This window comes from Bubalus bubalis, chromosome 5, assembly GCF_019923935.1.
Source record: "Bubalus bubalis isolate 160015118507 breed Murrah chromosome 5, NDDB_SH_1, whole genome shotgun sequence".
Classification (NCBI taxonomy): Eukaryota; Metazoa; Chordata; class Mammalia; order Artiodactyla; family Bovidae; genus Bubalus; species Bubalus bubalis.
The window spans coordinates 8,959,309-8,982,341 of NC_059161.1; the positions used below are offsets into that span (position 1 = coordinate 8,959,309).

At 49.7% G+C, this 23,033-nt stretch overlaps 1 protein-coding gene and 1 non-coding gene across 5 annotated transcripts; one reads left to right on the forward strand and one right to left on the reverse strand.

The window, feature by feature from the left end:
• Positions 1-1,860: 1,860 nt before the first annotated feature.
• Positions 1,861-19,461, reverse strand: RD3 (RD3 regulator of GUCY2D). 4 transcript variants are annotated; one of them, XM_044942679.2, is made up of 3 exons: positions 19,044-19,461; positions 7,725-8,071; positions 1,861-6,512 (listed from the first exon to the last, which is right to left on the reverse strand). In XM_044942679.2, exons 2-3 carry the CDS (start codon positions 8,018-8,020, stop codon positions 6,221-6,223), a joined length of 588 nt encoding a protein of 195 aa, XP_044798614.1. In that variant the 5' UTR covers positions 8,021-8,071; positions 19,044-19,461; the 3' UTR covers positions 1,861-6,220. The 4 variants fall into 4 exon arrangements, with proteins under 4 accessions (XP_044798614.1, XP_006069729.1, XP_025141208.1 ...); XM_006069667.4 differs by having other exon boundaries at positions 7,725-8,206; positions 19,044-19,459; XM_025285423.3 differs by having other exon boundaries at positions 7,725-8,340; positions 19,044-19,459.
• On the forward strand, positions 15,822-15,894 carry TRNAF-GAA. The gene has a single exon. It is a non-coding gene; the product is annotated as a tRNA-Phe (tRNA).
• Positions 19,462-23,033: the final 3,572 nt, after the last annotated feature.

Consider the following 23,033-nt stretch of genomic DNA (forward strand, 5'->3'; position numbering starts at 1 on the left):
GGCCCTTGGGCTGCAGTGCTTCATTCACGTGCCTTCGTCCCAGCTCATCCCTGCCACCCCAGCGTCATGAAAATATTACTACTCAAATGAGAAAACAGACTCCACAAGGTTAAATAGCTGGCCAAGGTCACACAGCTTGTAGATGACAGATCAGATGCCCCACTTGGGTAGCTGGGCTGCAGCAGCTGCTGCCCAGGCCTCCTGTCCTTCCGAGCAGACTTGCTAATGGGGGTGGGGGGTGCTGGCTGCTTGGGGCTGAGGACGACCTTTGCGGGGCTCACCCCTGGGGACCCTGCAGCCAGCTGATGGACTCTCTAGCTGAGCCCCACCGTGACCACCAGGGGGCCTTTTGCAGATGAGGGGCTTGGTTTCCAGCACTGGCTTGTGTGCGAAGATGGCCCTGGGATGAAAGCGTGACCCGGTGACAGCACCTCTCCCCGCTCGCTCACCTTGGCCAGCTGCCTCATGGTCAAGACACTAGGCACAAGAAGGGAAGAAAGGGTGAGTAGCGTCTCTCCCCACCACCCTTCCACACAGTGGATTCTAACTCTTTGTCTCTCTGTCACCCTGTCTCTCTGTGTCTCTCTCATACAACCTCATGAATAGTTTCTACAACAGACACCAGATAATTGTCATCCTACAGGATTATATTCTTTCTGGTTGGTAAGAAACAGCACTGATTCCATCATCTTCTGCATCTTTCCAGCTGCGATAAAATGGTACTTGCAGCACTCTGTACAAGAGACATCTCATCTCACCTCCAAGTATCTCCTGATACTACTAAGCAAAGATGAGAGACATCTATGTGATAAGCAACTTGCAACCATCCGTCTCAAACATAAGATAACACGTGGTCTTAGCAATAACAATTGCTCCAAAGTGCCTCCATCTCCTGTTGAGATGAAACCATTCAGGCATGTGGTAGATTCAGATAGATTCAAGATGTGACAACAGAGAATGTCCTGAGACCCCCAGAAAGAGTAACCTAACAACAGCCAGGGTTCACAGCTCTGGCTGCATGATGGAATCACCTGGAGAGCTTTAGATGGACGCCTGGGTCTCACCCCGAATTCCTGATTTACTTGCCTTGGAGGGCAGTTGGTGCCAGAATATTTAAAAGCTTTTGCAGTGGGCTAACGTGCAGCCAAGCTTGAGAACCAGAGATCTAGATGAATAGGGAAATCGGGCTCAGGAACAATGATTAAAGGGCCGGGTGTGGTTATTTCAGAGGAAGGACGATGACAACCACTCCTCGGTGTGTGTTCCATCAACTGTCTGGAATCTGTGCTAACTGAAGGGAGGACTGTCATGAGCAACTGGCGGATCTTACATTTGAAAGTTCTTTTATAGTTGGCAAAGTATTTGATCTTATTTTAACCTCGCCACAATTCTGGGAAGCAGACAGGACAACATGCTTAGATGAGAAACAAGAGCCTCAGAGAGCTGAGGGATTTGCAAAGACATAAATGGGAGAATCACTTTGGGAGAAACATCATCCAGTTTCCAGCAGCCCAAAAGTCCCAATGAGTTCATTTGCACTATTGAATGCCTTTGTCCTCTCTGAGGCACAGCAAAATCTGTTCATGGGTAAAAGGTAGGAAATCTTATTTTAAGAGAAGATGAAGTGACGGAGAGAAAACCAACCAAAATGGAAAGTTCCTCAGAAAGCAGATTAACAAGGAGCTGTCTTCCTACTAGGGACAAAGAGCAGTGGTTATTGTTTTATTTTCTCCTGTGTATATAGGGCAAAATATTGATATGGCAACAGAAGGTTAGATAATTGAAGGAACATTCTAGTTTTCTCATCCATAATACCATCAGCTGGAGCTAGGCGCACATAGGATCTGTAATCCTGAGGACTCTGGCTTCCATTCCAGGTGGGCCACTTGCCTGTAACCTGCGACAAAATGTAACACTCTTCCTCTCAGGGTCACAGACAAGTGAGATAAGGTGGGTAAATGGTAAAGGTAAACCATTCAAAGCTTACTAGTAGTAGTGGTGTTAGTCGCTCAGTCGTGTCTGACTGTTTGCGACCCCATGGACTGTACCCACCAGGCTCCTCTGTTCATGGGATTCTCCAGGCAAGAATACTGGATAGGTTGCCATTCCCTTCTCCAGGGGATCTTCCCAACCCAGGGATGGAACGTGGGTCTCCTGCGTTTCAGGCAGATTCTTTACCATCTGAGCTACAGGGAAGCCCTGGATTAACCTTTATTCAAAGGTTAATAAAGGAATTTTCTTGATGAAGAAGCCATTTCTATTCATAGCAATATTGTTGGACTGGCTCATTTGGGTAAAAGATGTATTTCTCACATCCATGAAGCCACATGTTGGAACAGCTTCTTTGCCTACTGGCTTGATTTCTTTTCTACCCAGGAAAGGCTGACCTCAATCCACACTGCCCTGTGTTCTGGATCCTGGATACTTTGTGAGAGCCTCTCAGAGGCCCCCGGCCCCCTACCAGCAAGCCCAAGCCGAAAGCAGTTCTAAACTGTTAGCCTCAGGATTCTGGCTACGTGGAGAGGAATGGCTTGTTCCTGGAGTGGAATCCTCCCCGCACCAAATGCTAGCTGGGAGGGGAGACGGCTGGAGGACTGCCAACTGCTGGGCTCTGGGAATGCTGCATTTGTTCCAGCAAGGGAACTGGAACTGGAATGCAACACAATCAGATGTGCTAGAGAACACTCCCCAACTTTGGTCAGCTCGTGAATGCCTTTCTTTGTAAAAAAAACCGTTGGACATTTTTAGAAACTTTAAAAAATAATCTTGCTATTTCTGCCTTGATTATGATAAAGTCATGGTTTTTATTTTTAGATTAGCATCTTACTAAATATAATAAGGCAAACTTGATATAATATGTAATAATACTCATAAGGAAACAGATGCCAGTTTCTCTATTTTAACAAATGATGCAAGGTGTTAAACTGATTTTAAATAACTGTCTAAAAATGATTTGTCATTTAGGTTGAATGAATTTTCAAATAACATATTGTGTTTTGTTAGAGAAACACACGAATATAAGATATACTGACAATATTTAGCTATACAAGAATTTCTTAAATAAATATACAAATAGTTCTTTATCCTGAAAAAAAAAATGACAGACTGAATTTCACTATGTGTTGATGGCATCAAAAGATAGTTTTTTCATTACCTACTATTAGAATTCTTGAGATTTACCTCGAGTTATTTTGACAAATTTTAGTGTTTTGCTTCTAAATGGCAAGAAAAGAGGATAAGGTTTACAGTTGCCATTTGCATGAATGTCTCAAAAAATAAGATACATAAATGTGAAGAGTATTTTCACCAAATGAAAGTCAAATTACTTTTGACAAATTATTGTCATTATTATTTTTGATGTTATTTTTCAAGATATTAGAAAATCTTGGTTGCTCTGGAAGAACTTTAATCAGAAGAATAAAACAGGATCTGAGTAAAGAGCATCCTTAGGCTAATTTGCAGAATTGTTATCATTTATGTGCCGTCATTAACTTACCACACACTAACACTCATGCTTCATAAGCACTCTTTTTAACCAACACTTTATTGTGGAATTAAATAAACACTAAATGACCAAGAATAAAACAAATCAGATCCTCATTCAAAGAAATAAACTGCAAAGATCATTGGTTGGGAAAAGCTAGAGAAATTTCAATGTGGTTTGGGCATTAGATAATACTAAAGAATTACTGTTAATCTGGGGAAGAGTGATAGTATTCTACTGTAGTTACACAGGAAATTTTTCTTATTCCTTTGCAGTGCATCCTGAAGTATTCAGGGGTAAAATATGATGTCTAGGATTTACTTTTAAATACTTCACCAAAAAGTAGAAAAGCAAATATGGCAACATGTTATTAATTTTTAAGCCTTGGTGATGGGCATATGGAAACTCCATACACTTTCCTCTCTACATCTCTGTATCTGAAAATGTTCATAAGGCGAAACAAGTGAAAAACAGAAACAAACAGCTCAGCAAAAGAAAATGTTATCAGGAAGTGGTTCCCACACCCACTGACTCCCTCTAGTGGCCAGTGGTGTTGAGCTGAGTGCAAAGAAACTACCCAGTCTGGAGCAGACTCAACCCATCTCCTCCGGAAACCACACTCACAAGGAGATTCTCAAACTATTTTGTTCTTTCATTTGTTGTCACTGGGTTTATAAAACCAGAAATTTAGGTCTCACTACTCCATTTAATGACCTGAATCCAGAGGAGTAACTTGTGGGTCTGAGTGCTGCCAGCTGGGACTTCCTCCAGTAGGTGACTGGGGTCTGAAGCTGGTGGGGGTCAGTCTGTCTTGATTGAGGTGGGCAGGGAGGGTTTTCATGAGAGGCCAAAATCTGTTTATACCAGTTGTTCTTGTTGTTATGATTAAAGTACACACAAAAAATAAAACATAAGTGCAGAACTCCCATCAGACAAGCCACACATGTCACCAAAAAAGTGAATGCAGCTTCGGTCTACGTTAAAAGTTTAGCAATTGAACAAACATCTTTATGTCTTAGAATATGTAAGATATTTTAGATGTGTATGTTATTTAAGTGATTCTCAACTTTCACCAATTGTGTTCATAAGTCAATTAACTCTTTCATCCTATTAGCGTTGGATGAGAGGTTGTCCACCATCCTATAATTCTCTTGTCCAGATCTGAGTGAAAATATCCAAAACCAGATCATAAAAAGAACTTTTTTCCCACTAAGTTTGGTCAGGGAATATACAGATTTCCCCCTGCTGTTGAATTGTCTCCTTCTGGCATTTTATTTACACCTGGGCTTCCCAGTTGGCACTAGTGGTAAAGAACCTGCCTGCCATTACAGGAGACAAAAGAGACACAGGTTCAATCCCTGAGTCAGGCAGATCCCCTGTAGAAGTGCATGGCAACGCACTCCAGTATTCTTGCCTGGAGAATCCCTTGGTCAGAGGAGCCTAGCAGGCTGCAGTCCATAAGGTGGCAGAGAGTCAGACACGACTGCAGTGACTTAGTGCACACAATATTAAAACCCACTTGGATTTTCTGAGCACACACTGATAATTGGGGCCAGACATGTTCCCCACCCATCCCCCACCCACCCAACTTCAGCCCAGAGTATGTGGGGAGGCTGCCTGGACTTCCACGTCTGCCACTGTTGATCCACACACTGGATAATCATATGCCCATCACCAAGATCTAACTGGGTTAGAAATGGAAAGACAGTGAAGCCTGTGGGGAGGTTCTGGAATATTTCACTTGGGTACCTTGAGGTCAGTTACAAGTCTGGACATCACTTCTCTGAAGAAAGTCAAAGAGCAGACAAAGCCAGGTAGAGAAGGGACCCTGGAGTCAAACACCTGACTTTCTGGAGCAGCAAGTCCAAAGGCCTTGAAGCTTAGCTTCCGGAAGTTTCTGCTGGGGACTGGCCCCTCCCACATGATGACACTGTGGGGTGGGGTAATAGCAACCCACCTCTGCCCCCAGCTACTTCAGACTCCCACACCAGTGCCAAGGTAAGAGATGGGTCAGACCACAGGCAGGTGGAGATCAGCCTTTGGGCTTGTCGCATTATAGCCCAGGACTCACAGATGCAGGGGCAGAGATACCTGTGTAAGGGAGCAAGCTCAAGGCCCAAGGGGATCAGGCTGCAGTTAACGGTGGCGGAATCCCGCCCGCTTCTGAGCCTGTTTCCTCACTCACTAGTTGAGGAGAGTGGACCGGTGGTCCCTTCCAGCTCTGCCCACCCACCAGGCTGGGACCCACTGGCTGTGGTGGGGTGCACGACAGACACCAGCAGAGAATAACCACCAGCCAACGGGTCATCCCTAATCACTATCCAGGGAGTGGGGGTGATGGGACATCCTTAAATTGGAGTGAGAACTCATGACTTGGCAAAAGGCAGGGCCACTCTTCCGTTCTAGACAGAAACAGGAGATGGGGAAGAGGTGGTGGTCTGTCTGCTGAGACCCTCAAAAATCTCTGCGGGGCAGGGAAAGGGCTGCTCCAGCCGACTTGCGCAGGGGAGCAGGGGGCTCTGGGTGCAGCTCCAATCCCTGACTCTAGGCCTAGTGGTCAGTGGGAGAGGCCGGGCAGGGAGGGGTTGCTCTGTCTTACAGGCATATCTTGGGATGGGCAGTCATTTTGGCCCCACGTCGGGGTCGGGGCAGAGTGGGGAGGTTCCAGGACGCGGGATGGTCCAGGTCTATCATACCCTCCCAGAGGGGGCCCCGCCCCGGACAGGGGAGGCAGGATCAGTCCTCCTTCCGTGCCCGGAACTCGGGCAAGCTCCAGGCCCGCGGCGGCGGCGTGTCCCGCTCCACGTCCTCAGAGATGGTGTGGATGTCGCTGGCAAAGGGGGCGATGCGCGCACGGCTCCTGAAGGTGGTCAGGGTGCCTCGGGGGGCCCGCAGGCTCCACTGGCGCGTCAGCCGTTGCGCCTCCTCCTCCTCCTCCATCCTCTCCAGGACCTCCTGCAGCACCGAGCGGAAGAGCCGGGACACCTCCTGCACCTCAGGCTCCTGCTCCGCCACCAGCTGCCGGAACCTGGGTGCGGGGGGCCGGAATACAAGGCAGGGCTGCGGTGGGTGCGGCAGCGCGCGACCCCAAGGGCGTCCTTGAGCGCCCCCCTCCACCCCCCACAGTGGGAAATTCCCAGCTTCTCCACTTGCCCACTTCTTCTGAATCAGAAATCCACCCCACCTCCTAACGCTCCAGCCCATACTGAGGTCCACCTCTGCCACTCCTGGCCTCCATGAGACTCAGATTCCCCATCTGTAAACTGGGGTCACAGCTACTTTTTTTTTTTTTTTTTTTTTGTGAGATTAATGCACTAACATAGGGAAAGATACTGGTAGCTGCTTCGGGTTATCGATGTAGTGAGAGGAGCCCACTGGGGTTTTTCTGGCCTCACTGGCCAGCGTGATCTTCCTGAAATGTACATCCGATGGTTTCACCGCCCTGTGATGGTCCTTCCATAGCTCCCCGCCACCTCCTGGCTGAGGGTGCGAGCTGTTTGGTTCTGCTTATCAGTCTCCTGGCTACTTCCTGTCTGCGCTGCAGCCAGGAGTGCGGTTCCCCAGGGCCCCAGGTTCTCCGAGATTCCTGAGTGTGTTCCCAAGCTGTTTCCTCTGTCTCCAAGGTCTCTGGCTTGGAGCTCCAGAAAGAACCACCGCTAGCAAGTTCATGTAATACCTGGTTTCTTGGTGTGACCCCGAACAGAACACAGACTCTACATTTGCTAATAGTTTTTTTTTTTTTCCCAGACCGTGGTTTCTATTGCAAATAAATGTGGGTTCTTTTCCGAAAAACACCTCAAAAGCTCACGTGTCTCTGGGAGCTGCTCCTACCTCCCTCAGCCTCTAGCACTGACCTGGCAACCATGGCCTCTTTCTTCCTCCTGCCTTGCTCCTTCTAACGGATCCCTGCTCATCCAGGCCCCGGGCTCCATTTCCGTGCGATTATTAGTTCCTGGGGCTCCAGGCCGCGCACCTCCGCACCTCCGGAGCCTGGGAGTGTCCCTGCCCGGTGCCTTGAGGGGAGTTACCTGAGGATGTTGGCGAGTTACCCGAGGATGGTGGGGAGTTACCTGAGTTACCTGAGGATGTCTGGAGTTGCCTGAGGACGGCAGGGAGTTACCTGAGTTACCTGAGGGTGGTGGGAGTTACCTGAGGACGGCAGGGAGTTACCTGAGTTACCTGAGGATGTCTGGAGTTACCTGAGGATGGTGGGGAGTTACCCGAGGACGGCGGGAGTTACCTGAGGATGGCGGGCCCACAGTAGGCCGGGTGGATCTTGGCGCAGACGTCCTCCAGCTGCAGCCTCTCTCCGGGGCTGAGGTCGTATGCGGGCCGCGGCGCGCTGGCCAGCCAGCTGTAGTCCACGCGGGTGCAGACCTTCCTCACCGCGTGGCTGCGCTCCCGCTGCTGCCGCTCAGCCTCGCGCATCTGCCCCGCCAGCTCCACCATGAGCGTCTCCAGCACCATCTCCGCCGGGCTCCGCGGCGACGGCCGTGGCGGCGCCTCGTTCCCCCGGAGCCACGGGAGCAGGGACATGGCCCCCAGGCCCTGCCGGGGCGGGGCAGGAGTGCGTCTTCCTCAGCCCCTCTGTCAGCCAAGGTGGGGAGAACGGGATGAGGCGGGGAGAGCTGATGCCCGAGTGAGAAGACCTCCCCCTTCACAGCTGGGCGGCCTCGGGTAAGACGTAAGACGCTTAACCTCTCTGAGCAATCGTTTCTAAGTCTGTAAGACAAAGTCGTGGTGTTGTAAGAAGCAGTTGTGAATTAACTTGGGAAGCTCCAAGCACCGCATAAAAGTAAGATAATCTCATGGCCATAAAAGTCTCTAAAGCGTCCAGATGATTGAGCTTCCAGATCCTTGGTCAATCCAAACAAAGATGGAAACATACTGTTAAAAATAAGGCATCAGGCCCCAAATGGAGTCCTTATGCTAACCCCCATGTCACCAAACCAAGACTTAGTTTCACCTCTCACAGGAATCACTTGATCAGCACTAGTTAAATAATCTGCCTGATAGCCCTCTGCCAGCCCTAAAGGATAATAACTTTGCAGCAACCAATTTGCTTTTTTTGCTTTAACATCCTTGTTCCCGATCCCTTCTGACTATAAAAGTGTTTCATTTTGTACAGCTCCTCAGAGCTCCTTCATATTTGCGAGATGTGAACAGACTTTTTTTTGCTCAAATAAACTTTAAAAAAAAAATTAATATGCCTCAGTTTACCTTTTAACAATGCTGTATGGCTGAGCATAATCTTATCCCTACAGTTTAAGGGGAAATAAACACACACATTCAGAACAGATGTTTTCATAACAGGAAATGCCCCCAATATGTTGCTGAAAAAAGCTGAAGATTGTATGGGACTGATATTGTCCTGTAAATGATACAACTTACCCACCATTCATTCATTTATTCATCATTCATCAGGCAAAAGCATTAATCAAGCACAGTGTACACATCTGCGGAGGAACACAAGCACGATAGCATGTCTGGACCCTGCTCTCCAGCAGATACAAGACTTGATGAGTAAAAGTCATAATTTAAGTGGAAAGAGGTAAATGTGACTGGTGAAGCATGGAGTCAGTATTGCTAGGGTAGGGATGGGGAAGGAGTGACTCTGGATGATGAAAGGGGTTTTGAAAAGCCTTGTGGATGAGAGAATGCTGAATGGTGAGTGCAGCCTTCAGACACATGGACTGATGGAGCAGATATCCCAGATAGAGGATCCTGCCATGGTACAAGGTGAGATGTGTGCAAGAAGCATCAGGTGTGACAGGGAATCCTAACTCATCATATTCCCACAGGGTCTTGCTCAGTATAGGTGTGGTGAATGACTGAATGACTAGATGGATGGATAAGTGAATGGTGGATGAACACATGAATGAGTGAATGGACTGCCATCTCAGGCATGCCCTGCTGCCTGCTGGAAGTGGGTTCATGCCTCTGACAACAGTGAAGGTGAGCTCCATTCCTGGGCTAGAATCTGAACTGGGTCTTTGAGGAGGCTCACCTCCCCTTCCTATGCCCTTCTCCCCTCCGAGGAGCTCCCCCTTGCATGCAGCAATGGTCTTATTCCTGCCTAGACCCTCTAGATGCAGACAAAAGAGGTTCAATGAACTCACAACAACATGGTGATGAGGCACGCGTCACCTCCTGAAGACTCACATCTTTTTTTTTAGGCAGCCTTCCTGCCACCCTGCACCAGAGAGGGTTAGCCCAAAGAAATGAATTGTTGACGTTGGGGAATCAAACACAAATGGGAAAATTATTGTGGGGTATCAGTAGCTTCCGAGAGTGGCACAAATCAAGCTTCCTATTTGCCCATGGAGAAAACGACTTCTCTTAGCAACCATCGTAATTAAGAAATATAATAGTGTTCATCCTCCACTTAGTCTGAGTGTATCACCATCATGGAGGCCTCAGATTACATATCCTGATGCCTTTCTGGGAGCCTGGGAGGGAAGAAGAGACCATCAGACTGTGCTATTGGGATCAGGGGCAGTTAGCACTTTTTCTTCTTGGTCTTCACTGCTTTATATGTCCAGAATCATGTAGTTGGGCAATAGTGTGGGGAAGGGGCTGAGAGATGGGGGTGGGTTCTGCTCTGTCCTGAGAGCCCTGAGGCCCCAGGAATCTCTGCCAGGGGATCTGGTCAGGCAGGCAGCGATGTTGTAACTGAATGTGTAATTTTTTCCTGGAGTGCTTGTGTTTTTAAAAGAACGCAAGACTTCCCTGATGGTCCAGTGATTAAGAGGCTGCGCCTTCACTGCAGGGGGCATAGCTTTGATCCCTGGTTGGGAGGATCCTGAGATATACTAAATATGGACTCTGAACCAGGCAAACCAAAATGACTGGCCAAAGGAAACTTGGAAGAAATGCCCCATAAAAGTGGTTGAAACTACCACAAGGGTGCGCCTCAGTGACTCTCTCTGAGTCTGTCCCTGTGTCTATACATATGTACTATACTCTTTTCCTCCTAATAAATACTTATTACACTACTTTCCATCTTTGAGGGAGTTCTTTTCTGCAAAGCTGAAGAACCACGGCCTTGTCACTGACCACTAGTCTAGTGGCTAGAATTTGGTGCTTTCATCTCTGCGGCCTGACTTCAGTCTCTGGCCAGGAGCCGAAGCCTTGCTTCAAGTCACTGCAGGCCGAGGCCACCTGAGATCAATTAGATACCATAACCCCGTGCATGGGGTCTCTGAGCTGTATAAGGACCTGTCTGCCCCATCCCCCCAAAATGTCACTGGCCTCAAAATGTAAGTAGAGATCTACAAAATTGAAATTAAAAAAAATTTCAAATTTAAGTAATGAAACTCCTTTCCACATTTTTATTAAAAAATAATTATAATGTGAATTCATTTGATGATATTTGAGGTGATGTGGAGCGAGGCCTTCAATAGCAAAGGGGTCTAGATTGAAGATCTTCGCATCATCCTAGATTTAAACCCTGGGGTGCTTAAAGGCTTTCAACAATTCCTGATTATCCTCAAGATTAGATTCAGACCCCTTAAGTGGCTTCAAGGCCCTTTATCAGGTGGCTCCTATTTACGTCTTCAGCTTCATGACTCACCAAACCTCTCCTTACCCCTATGCTCCCCTAACACCCTCCCCAACCCCACCCTCCATTCACTGAATGCGCCCTGCTGCCTCTTGCTTTTAGGGCTTTGCACATCCTCAATTCCTGAATGAGCCCCACCGCAGCTCTTAGCTCATACTCTGTTTCCTTTAGGAGCCTCCCCCATCCTCCCCGACCAGGCTCCCAGTATTCCGTGCTTACCCCGTCATGGCATAGCCCAGCACGGCGCAGCGAACCATGATGGCCTCTGTGTCCCTCTCCAGCCAGAGCGAGGACCCAGGTCTTGAGCGTCATCTTACCCAGGCCCCAGAGCCAGGCACAGGGTCTGGCCTGTAGCAAGTGTTCAGTGTGTGCTCAGTCGCTTCGGTCCTTTTCTACTCTTTGCAGCTCCATGGACTGGAGCCTGCCGGGCTCCTCTGTCCTTGGAATTCTCCAGGCAGGAATACTGGAGTGGGTTGCCATGTCCTCCTCCAGGGGATCTTCCTGACCCAGGGATCGAACCCACATGTCCTGCATTAGCAGGTGGGTTCTTTGCCACTAGCACTGGGAAGCCCCAGTGTTCAACAGACATCCATAATAAATGGAGTGATACTTGCTTTCTAACTTGTTTGAATAAATACCAGAGTAATGGATAGAGTTGCCCTGTGGGGTTTTAGTCCTTGCTGTGTGTGTGTGTGTGTGTGTGTGTGTGTGTGTGTGTGCAGCTGGGCTAGAAATCTACCTAGACAATCCCTTCCCATTCCAAAATTTCTCCCCCTTCCTAAGGCCCATTTTGAAGGATTCATTTTTGGTTCAAGCACTGCCGTCCTTAAGGGCATTTTTTTTTTCTTCTTAGTCTGGAATTACATTTAAGTTGAAAGGAGAATGGTTTGGTCTTAGAAGGTCTTCCTGCAGCAGGGAGAAGCATACAGAAAGAGGAGGTGAGAAAACCCTGGAGATAACTTATGTCTCCAGGAAAACTGGCCTCTTAACATCTACTCCAGGCCTGGTAAGGGCACCAGGCTTGAGCAGTAGGCCCATGGCTCCCATGTGCAATGGCCTTGGGGCAGTGCTGCAGATAGAGGCTTGCATACCATATGTTTAAATATTCGCAAATTACAAATTAAGCTAATGAACTATTCAATAAAATACATTCTCTTCCTTCCTTGTCAAATAAACCTTCATAACAACTGGGAGGGTCTGATTCAAGCTGAGAATTCTTGGACTCTGTGGAGTTCTTTGCTGGTACATGGAGATGTGGGTTGAGCCAGTTCTTGGCCCTTAGCCGGTCCCCTCTTTCTAGTCTCAGCCCAAGGGGCCTTACATACATGCAGGGAGATGCCGAGCTTCATGTCCAGGCCCACCCACATCCCTGCCAACAGGGCCTCTTAGCCTCCCTCAGACCTAGGGTTGCTCCCACGGTGATGTTGCTCCCACCAGGGAGGGGTCCTGCTCCAGCTCTGGACGTGGGCAGGTGACTGTCCAGGCAAGGATTTCTGGATCTCAGCACCTAAGGCCTGACCTGGAGGGGATGTGACCTCAGGGTGGGCACATCTCTGGACTCCCCCAGACTCCTTGCCCTGGGTTGGGGAAGCCAGAGTGCAGACCAGGATAGGGCGGGTGCCCTCTTCCCGGGTGGAAGTCTGTGCCCCTGACTCAAGTCGGCTGCCAGAGATGGGGTGCTCAGCTCACGGCAGATGGCAGAGCCTGGGTGGGGATCCCACCCGAGTCCCAGGCTCGGTGGGCTCTCAGTTTCTCTGGCCCAGGGGCTGGGCTCTCAGAGGGTGGAGAGGGGTGGGGTGTTTTGAATTTTCTCCTCCCCCCAGTCCCTGCCTCCCAGCCCAGGCTGGAGGCTGCGACAGAGACAAGACTTCTGCTGGAGCTATATCTGTCACTGGTGCCAGCTGTTCTCCTGGAGGCTCTCCAGCAGGTCTGATTAAGCTCTTAAGGGCAGAGGATGGAGGGAGGGGGAGATGAAGGGAAGGAGGAAAGACATAAGTGAGAGGTGGAGAGGTAGAGGGAAGGAGGGAATGCAGAAACAGAGAGGCAGGCAGACTAGACAATGCCAGAGGTGGCTGGTTGGCTTATCCCCGGGCCTCCCCGGGACCTGAGTCTGTGACAGCAGGTTGTGGTCGGATTAAGACTAAAGACACCCAGAAGGTTCATCAGAACTGCTGTTAGGTGGTCTTGCCCAGTTGGATTCTGCCCCTCCCTTGAGTTGGATTAACCCACATGGCAGAGCCAAACTCCCAGCTAAAGCCCTCGCTCCCGCTCAAATCCTGCCAAGTGACTCCAGAACCTTCCCATGAGGAATATCTGCTTCCTGTTCAGGCAACAGCACCTGCAATCTGCATCCAGCACACAAGCATTGTTTGAATCTGTGTTTTAAAAACATTAGGACATCTGGGAAAATCTGAGTATGAACTGTATGTTAGGGAATGGGTGTTGCTTTTCTAGGGTATAAAAATGGTAATTAGCCCCTCAGCTTCCCAGACTCGCATGCAGTTGGTTGTAAATTCTTCCAGGAGCTGTTTTACTGTCTACTTTTCAGGATTTAAAAAAAAAAAAGTCAAAAACTTAAAAAAAACACAAGTTTTAAAAAGCAAAATGCAGACAGAGGAAGCAGTGACAGATTTTTTTTGGTAATTATGCTTTTTTTTTTAATTTTTAGAACTTGTCCGTTTTTACTGTGGGTCAGCTGTTGATATTTCATCAGGATAACCATTTCTTTGCTGAGTTCAGGTGACAGAGGAAGAGCCACACCCTCAAAACACACACAAAACAAAACCACAGAATCATCTTTAACCTAACTTTTTATACAATGTCTCAGTTTCCTGCAACTTTGCACACAAGCTTCTGTGTTGAGTTGAATTGTACCTGCTTTTTGTGTTTGGAGAGAGTGTGACTATTGAACTTGAAACCTTTTATTCCGGGCATTTTGGTAGTTTCTGGTGGGATTAAGCGGGTGAGAGGGAAGAAGGGAGATGGGGGGCTCCTACCCTTCAGAACATGAAGTTTCTCCCACTGCTCCTCTCCAGAGGTCTCCCAGTGCCAGACCTAAAGGTTTTTCCTACAGTGCTCCTCTGATTATTTTTGCTTCCCCTTGACCCATATGTTTTAACAGAACTTTTAACAAACGGCACTTACTAAGAAATGTGTTTGGCCTGTTTTGTTTTTGTTTTGTTTTCAATAAATGACATGGCACCTCCCAGCAGGAAGGAAAAAAAAATGGTAATTATGGTTCTAGGGGAATCTTGACAAATAGTGCAATCTTGGGAGGCAATGCTGGAGTGTTCCTGGCTGAGTGTCAACGATTGTCTACAAGGTCTCACATTCCAGTCATTCAGAGGATGCCACATGTCCAGGTACACACGTGCATTCAGGTAGGGTAAAATACTAACAATCACTCTGTCCAGGGGGAATTTATGACTGTTTTTTTGCACTATTATTCCGATATTATTGCGTGTTTGAGCGATTCATAATTTACAAGTTGGAATACATCTGGCTCAAAGCTCACTTCTTGCAGGAAGCCTTCTCAGTCTATTCTATCTAGCAGTTGACTTGCCCCTCAGCACCTCTGCCCACAGTTTAGACCTGACTCGTGAGTAGCACTGTGGTGTTTCTCCACAGCTGGGGGTGGTGTTGAGGTAGTGAACGGTGGCATGTGCTGGGAGGCTCTGGGTGGGCGAGACCAAAGCCCGGGCCTGAATTCTGACTCATGACGCGCTCGCCACTCAGTAAACACGGGTGGGGGTGCGTGCAGTGTACCTGTCCCGATGCAGGTCTGGGGCTCCCTCCAGGAGCGTGCATTCAAGGCAGGAGTGGGCCCAAGGAGACAAGCCATCTCTGTGCTGTCTGGAAGGGTGCTGCCATCCAGTAAGGGACAGGCCACTGCCCTTTGGTTCCTCCCCAGCTCAGGTGAGGCAGGCTGGTGTAGTGAGGGGAGCCAAGGTTTTAGCAGAGAAATCCTAAATTCCACTCCTATGCCCTTCCGCTCCCACTCTATGCTGCCTTCCCAAGTTACCTTCATTGCTCCAAGTTTCCCCATCTGTAAGATGGGGTAATAAGGTACCTACTTCAAGTTACTGTGAAGACTAAATAAGGTAATATGGACTTCCCTGGTGATACAGTGGATAAGAACCTGCCTGCCAAGACAGGGGGCGTGTGTTCCATCCCTGGTCCAGAAGATTCCACATGCCTTGGAGCAACTAAGCCCGTGTGCTACAACTGCTGAGACTCACACACCTAGAACTCAGGCTCAGCGACCAGAGAAGCCACTGCGGTGAGAAGCCCCCACCATGAAGCGTAGCCCCCGCTCGGCACAACTGGAGAAAGCCTGCGTGCAACAATAAAGGCCCAGTGCCGTCGAAAATAAACAAATGTAAAAGTTCTCACAACCAATTAAAAAAAGCAAGGTAGTGTCCCTTTAAGTGCTTTGTAAACTAACAAGAAGTTGGTTGGTCTGTGTCTATGACTGTCCCTTGGTGCAAGGGCTTCAGGAGAATTCAGAGTTTCAAAACTTGGATAGAAAAAAAAAATCTTCATCTCCTCTATCTTTAACTGAAATGTGATATTTTTGTCAGTTATGAATGCCGGCCCCCGAGTACGGCAGCGTCAGTACACCTGTGGCAGCTTTATCTCCCTCAGAGGCCAGATTCTTTTTTCATAAAACTTTAAAGCTGTTATTCTTGAAATATGGTTTGTGCTTTTCAGGGCTATGAAATCATACTCATTAGCCCTGCCACTAGAGTTTACTATTTTACGTGTGGCTACAGGGCTTCCCTGATAGCTCAGTTGGTAAAGAATCTGCCTGAAATGCAGGAGACCCAGGTTTGATTCCTGGGTCAGGAAGATCCGCTGGAGAAGGGATAGGCTACCCACTCCAGTATCTGTGGGCTTCCCTGGTGGCTCAGCTGGTAAAGAATCCACCCACAATGCAGGAGACCTGGGTTCAATCCCTGGGTTGGGAAGATGCCCTGGAGAAAGGAAAGGCTACCTACTCCAGTATTCTGGCCTGAAGAATTCCATGGACTGTATAGTCCATGGGGTCTCAAAGAGTTGGACATGACTGAGTGACTTTCACAGAGGCACATATATTACTGTATCTCAAATTGCTTAAAAATATTTCAATAGGAGTCCGGTTTCAGGGAAAAAATGTTCAATAGCTGCATTTCAATACAGCGGTTTCTTTTATAATTGCAAGAACATAATTGTATGCATTGAGGTACATTTCTCTGAGAATGCGTCCACAGGCTTCACACACTTTCAAAGGGTCAAGGACCCTTGGCTTGGGGCAAACCTGACCCCAGTCCAGCTCCTGACTTGCTGGGCCTTGGCACTGGGAGAGCTGTTGAAGGGAGAACTCAGGGGTGGAGTCTCGTGTCCCAGCAACCTCTCACCTGTTCTGGGGCTGTGCTCCCCAAGTCCTTTGTCTTCCATTCTCTGCTCTTCCTTTCCCTTCCTTTCTGCTTCATTATCCTCCCACCTCACAAGCTCTGAGCCTTCCCTTCAGCCTATTTTTGAACATCCCTGAGGATAATGTCTTTTCCGTGGCTCCCTGGGAGACACTGGCACCAGCTGTAGCTTGTTGATACGCTGGAGAAAGGAGCCCCATCCCTCGAGGGCAGGAGGAGTCTGGTTCCTGGCAGTTAGCACGGGAGGGGACCAGGGGTGTCTCTGAGGTGGGAACAATGCGGGGTGTGCCCGTGGAACAGGGAGCAAGGCTCTGACACACCCTCGCCCCCCACCAGAGGTGTAAGAGACCATCTGCCTCTGGTGGGGACCGAGGCCCCCAGGCTCTCACCATCCAGGGAAGGACCATGCACTTTCTGCCAGGAAGCTGTTTTCTCTGGACAAAACTGCCCACCCAGGCCCCGTCTCTAAAGCTGGGCCCTAACAGCTGAGCTGGGCGTCTGCAGGCTGGGGCAGGGGCTGCCCTGTGCGCCCCCCAAAACCCATGAGCCCAGAGCAGCAGCTCCAGAGTGTAGGCCGCAAGGCTCTGTGGAAGCCGGCCCCGAGGGTGGGGCAGAGGCCTCCAAGAAGCACGTGCAGAGAGTCTGTGTTCCCTCTGCCGACCCACCTTCCTCCCAGCCTTATTTTTGCCAAGACCAACTTCACAGAGTACAAATTACCTTATTTCTCTTTGGCGTCATAGAAAAATAGCCTGTAATCCACCAGGCCAGGCGGGACTCAGCCAGTCCTGTGGGCCTCTGCCCACCCGAGAAACATCCGCTCATCTTTTAAGATGCTACAGCCTGCCCCTCACTGCCCCACAGAGGCTAGCAGATCTCTCATCGCAGCATCTCTAACAAATGTACGTCTCTCTTCTTTGGTTGTATTTCTCGTTCCCTGACTCGGCTATGAGCTCTATGAGGAGAAGAGCTGTGTCTGTTGAATCTTCTGGGAGGCAGTAGGCCCTAATGAGTGGTTCCTGAGTGAATGAATGAACAAATGAAGGAATGAGGCAGTCTGTCCTCCTCAGACTGAGGCAGGAGTGAAAACAGGAGAGGGATGAGTGCTCAGGTCCAGCTCGCCCCTTGGAGGTCTTTGTCAGAGGGGAAACACCCTGGTCTCTTTCTGAGAGAAACTGCCCTGGTCTCTATCTGAGAGGATATGCCATCCATGGTCCTCATCTGAGGGGAGGGGCTCTAGTGTCCATCTGAGGGGAGATGACTTGGTCCCTTTCTGAGGAGAGACGCCATGCTCTCTCAGTCTTAGGGGAGGTTCCTGGACTCTGTCTGAGGGGAAAGCCCTGGTCTTTATATAATAGTAGTACCCTGGTCTTTGTCTGAGAGGAGATACCTTAGTCTTCTTCTGAGACAAGCTGTTGTGGTCTCTGTCTGAGAGGAGAATTCACAGTCCTTATCTGAGGGGAGACACTCTGGTGTCCGTCTGAAGGGACAGTCCGGGCCTTTTTCTAAGAGAAGTCACTGTGGTCCCTTTCTGAGAGGAGATGCCCTGGTCTTTTTCTGAGACAAGTTGCCCTGATCTCTATCTGAAGGGAGAACCCAGGTCTTTTTCTTAGAGAAGTAACTCTGCTCCCTGGCTGAAGGGAGACGCCCTGGTCCCTGTCTTAGGAGAGAAGCCCTTTGCTTTTTCTGTGAAGAGTCACCCTGGTGACTGTCCCAGGGGAGACGCCCTGGGCACTGTCTTGGGGGACGCTCTGCTCCCCAGACTCTGCCTGAGGGGAGGGCCCTGCTCTTTATATGATAGAAATCTCCCTCCAACTCGTAGGAGAGGGCTGGTCCCATAGCGGATGCTCCTTCCCAAGCCTGATCCTGTCCCTGAAGCCCCATCCAGGCCTGTTCTCCCAAACATATCTTGGGGACTCACGGGCAGCTCAGCAGTCAAAGGAACTGAGGCCCACACATCGCCCACATCACCTTGGTCACTGTCGTGTCCTGAGAGTCTGCTCCGAGCCTCACACTTTGTGGTTCTCAAGTCACAGGCTCAAATCAAGGAGAGAAACTCTAATCTGCATTTCCCCTCGCTTCCCTCTTGAGCTTCTCTGGTGGCTCAAATGGTAAAGACTCTTCCTGCAATGCAGGAGACCCATTTGACCCCCTGAGTTGGGAAGATCCTACTCCAGCATTCTTGGCTGGAGAGTCCCATGGACAGAGGAGCCTGGTGGGCTACAGTCCAGGGGTTGCAAAGAGTCGGACACGACTGAGCAACTGACACACTTGCTTCCCCCTAGGTGGATCCTCTCCGTAAAGGCAGAAGGGAAAAGCCTTGGGCTGGGTCCTCCCTGACAGGCTTGCTGCCTCCAGAGTAGACAGAAGCCATGACTTCCTGTGAGTCTGTGAAGCAGGGACCAGGCCATGGCACGGAGGATGCTGCAGAGTCTGCCGCCTCTTGTGGGACAGACGAAGACAGTCGGGGCTTCCCTGTGGCCATTGGGGTCCTACGCTCAGACAGCGCGGTGGACTGTCCCCATCTACCCAGCTCAGCTCAGCCGGCCACTGCTGTAACTTCTGTCCCCTGGGGAGGTGACCCTCTTACCTGGCTTTCTGAGATCAGGCTCTGTGGAGGTGAAGGTCTCAGGGGGTCCTGATTCTGCTTCCCTGTCTGGGAGACGAGAGCGTCTGGATCCTTTCAGGGAAAGACAGAAAGTTCATCGGCCACAGGAGGACAGGGTCAAGGGAAACTACATCCAAACGCCTCCCTCCTCTTCCTCTTGTGCTGCCTCGTGCTTCTTCCTCCTCTATCTCTCAGAAGTTGTGCTGAGAGAAAACAATGCTGATCAGAGGAGGGATCCACCCTGGGCTGGTGTTTGCAATATGTGTGTGTGTGTGTCTCCAGAGGCTGGAACCACACAGCTCCTCAGATGAACCCCAAGGCAACCCAGCTCCTGATTGGTGGTTGCCATGGAGACCCACCTAAGCCTCTTCCACCTGAGCTGTATTATCTGAAGAGGGAGTCTATCTGACCTGAGAGTCACCTGAGAAGACCCAGGGGGTGAGAGCGGGCCTGTGTCCAGATGGCCTTCTCCGCCCCGGCCTCCCCCAGCTGGCACTCAGGATGGCACAAGCTGGGGAGCCAGGGCATGCTCGCTGCACCCTCTGTAGAGCCCTAGGAGGACCTGCTCAGAGCAGATGTTTCCAGCTACCAGCTGGATGGTTCCTGGCCAGAGCACACTCTTTCCACCCACTCCCTCTGCCAGCAGAGGAGTGATTCAGGTGCCGAGGGCAGGAACTCTCACCTTTAATCACCACCCCCTCACCTGCCCCCCTCTTGGCTCATGAAAATTCTCTCCTTCCCTCAAGGCAAGCTCAAGTACACAGAGTTCTTCTTCTGATGCTCTGGAGGAGGGGCAAGGCTGAGGAAATAATCCCAGCAGAGGAGGGAGGGTAGACTGTGATTATTGACTTTGAGATAAGATGGGGGGCTGGCAGGAGTGGGCCTGTTGCTATTCCTCCTGTTGATATTCTTCCGAGTCCCACACTCGCCTCTGGGCCTCCTGCCTGTCTCTGTGCCCTGCGCATTGTCACGTGCAGACTTTTCAAGCTATGGGCCCTGTGTGGGCCAGCCTGCCCCCATCAGAATTAGAAACCGATGCCCGCCCCCTGTCCGGGGTGCCCTAGTGGGCACTAAGCTGCCTTGTAATAGATCTCAAGTGATGCCGTACCAGGTACTACCAGGTACCAGGCAGTAGAGTGACTTCTGGATATGTCTAGTCCTGAGTGTATCGAAAATAAAGCAGAAAGTGTCACCAAGAAGAAACCAAGCCATGCCGGATGAATCACCTCACTCCACTCGCCTGCCTGCGTGTTTTGTCTGTGTCCCTGAGTGCTAGGCTGCTTTGCTCTTCCTTTGTGGCTGGATCCATTAGATAGATCTGCCTTCCCCTCTCTCCAGCTGCTCAAGCAGGGCTCTGGAGTCAGGAGCTGGGTCATACACCTCTCTTGACCAGTTCACAGCACAACAGTCCCAGTGATGGGGAAGGTCCCTTGGGGATAGGACACTCCCACACTTTGAGGAGCTTAAGTTGACCTCCTCACACTCACAGATCCATGGTGGCCTCCACACCCAGGATAAGCCACAGCCAGAGCAACCTGGGGCAGGTAACCAGGAGTCCCCACCTCTGAACATCCCACCACTATGCTGACACAAGGGCAAAAATTCCAAGGCGTTTCCATGCTGGTGGGGAGGGGACCAGCAGGATGAGAAGGCTCTGCTTTCTCTTCGGAAAAGTTGCTAGAAGTGGTAAGAAGAGGCCAGTGACTAAGTCACAAATTCGTTCATGCAGCATGGATGTCCAGAGCACTCTTCTATGCAGCCAGGATACAGATGCTAGCTGAGGGTTCACAATTCCCTTCCTCACCCCTCTCACTCCACACTTCCCAGCCAAGGCCCCTTGAGGCTGGGTCAGATGAGGAGAAAATGGAATTCTTGGGATTTCCCTGGTTGTTAGGACTCTCCACTTCCACTGCTGAGGGCATGTGTTTAATCCCTAGTTGGGGAACTAAGATTCTTCAAGCCTTGAGGCACAGCCAAAAAAAAAAAAAAGAATTATTTAAAAGAAGAAGAACATAGAATTCTTACAGGAGAGTGCAGAGCAGGGACAGAATTAGAGTTCGGCGCTAAATGCCTTTTTCTTCCTGCTGTGTAATCTTGGGTCAACTAAAGACCATTCTATTTGAATGAAAAAATTCATCCCATGGATTAGGCTTAAAACCTCACCCTCACACACACACACACACATATACACATGCACACAATTAATGTAAATGAGATCATGCCAGCTCTGAGCCATTAAAGGAAGATCCGTCTGCAGCGGTGTGCTAAGGACTCCCGACCTGTGACGCTGGGGAACGCACACACAGATGACTAGTTTCTCAGCGTCCTCCCCTCCCAACACAGCTGACCCCTTCCCTCTACTTCTCAGTGACATAGGCATAGGCCCAGAGGAGGGGGGTTATGCTTTCCTACTTCTGTCCCTCGCCCACCGCCCTGACACCATAACTCAAAGACAGCTTGGTGTTTGTGCCGACTGCTCATCTCTTTTCACCCGTTAGCCTGTGGAGGCTTTGTGATTATCCACGCTGAGTGTGAGTTTGACTGGGGAGAGAAAGTGGTGGTGGTTTTTTTTCTCATTTGGCATCCCTCGAAGTCGCTGAAGTGTAGTTAAATATTCAGCAACCATTGAAATGGAGAAACACCAGCGGGGCTGTGACATTGCCTCACAGATGGCACTTGATTAATAAATTGGAGATGTGGAATTACAAAGCCATTGGGTGCAGGACTGGATTAAAACCTGCAAGGAGATTGGAGGAGAGCGCTGATCCCAGATGTCAGGCTGTGCCGTGGGCTGCTCTTCTCATTCCCTCCTCCCTGGCTTCCTTCCAGGCGGTGGGCGCCAGTCCAAACCATTTCTATGCGCTCTGTCATGCATTGGGTTTTCAGAGCCAACAGAGGGATAAAAGTGACATAGTAGTCACAGGCACAGACCAGACGCACATTTACCTGTGCCTCCCTGGGAACGGCGACCCACTCCAGTATTCCTGCCTGGAGAATCCCATGGACAGAGGAGCCTGGTGGGCTACAGTCCATGGGGTCGCAGAGTCGGACACAACTGAGCAGCTAACACTTTCACTTTCCTCCCTCTGGGCAGCCCTCTTTCCACTCCTGTGGCCACATTTCCTTCTCCAGCCAGAGGAAGCATTGTGGATGACTACAGGAAAATGAGAACCTCACCTTCTCCCAGCTGGCTTGCTTAAGTCCCTGCTTCCTTACTCTCTCCTTCTTGCCCCTCTTCTCCATCTAGCCTCACACTGTTGTTGTTTTTTTTTCCTTAATCTGTATCATCTAACTATTTATCTAAAATAATGAAAGGGAACTAAGGAGAGAGACATAATACATCTCTCATTCATTTATTCACTAGGTGTCTGTTGACCATCTACCCTGTGCTAGACAGTACCTTGATGCCCGATTTCTATGGAATTCACTCACCACTGACTTCTTTTAGGTTCTGCCCTATGGTTTGACTGATCTTGAGAGCCTGGGCAAAACTGGCTGTCCATCAAAGATTCATGCCCCTCTTCCAGAGTGAGACATGCTTTGGGGAAGCTGCTGTCCGTCCAACCAGGGACCCCATTACCCAGCCTCCCGCACATCCATACAGGACCATGTGACAATGAAATGTGGATGGAAGGCCTGACTTATGAAACACTCTGTGCAATTTTCCACCGCCCCTCTTTCTCCCACTTGCTGATGGTTGGTAAGGACTCTGAGGCCCTGGAGGGTGGTAGAGCCCCAATTTTGAAACAGCCCAGGTCCCTAAATTACTATGTGGCAGGCCACCCATCAGTCATCCATGTTGAGCTCTACTATGTGCAAACAGTGTATCGGGTCAAACACTAAGACTTTGGGTTTCTGTCTCACAGTGACTGGCACTCTCATGATTAGTGCAAACCCTGTAGGAAGAGATGGATGTGGAAACTTTCTGCCTTCCTTGGTTCCTGGACATCAGAGATCTTCTTGATGGGTCCC

Bases quoted from the DNA above. Each gene is read 5' to 3' on its own strand.
- RD3 (XM_044942679.2), bottom strand. From the start codon at position 8,020: ATGTCCCTGCTCCCGTGGCTCCGGGGGAACGAGGCGCCGCCACGGCCG. The intron at 6,513-7,724 runs GTAACTCCCGCC...CCCCGCACCCAG, and splicing joins TGTGGGCCCGCCATCCTCAG to GTTCCGGCAGCTGGTGGCGG.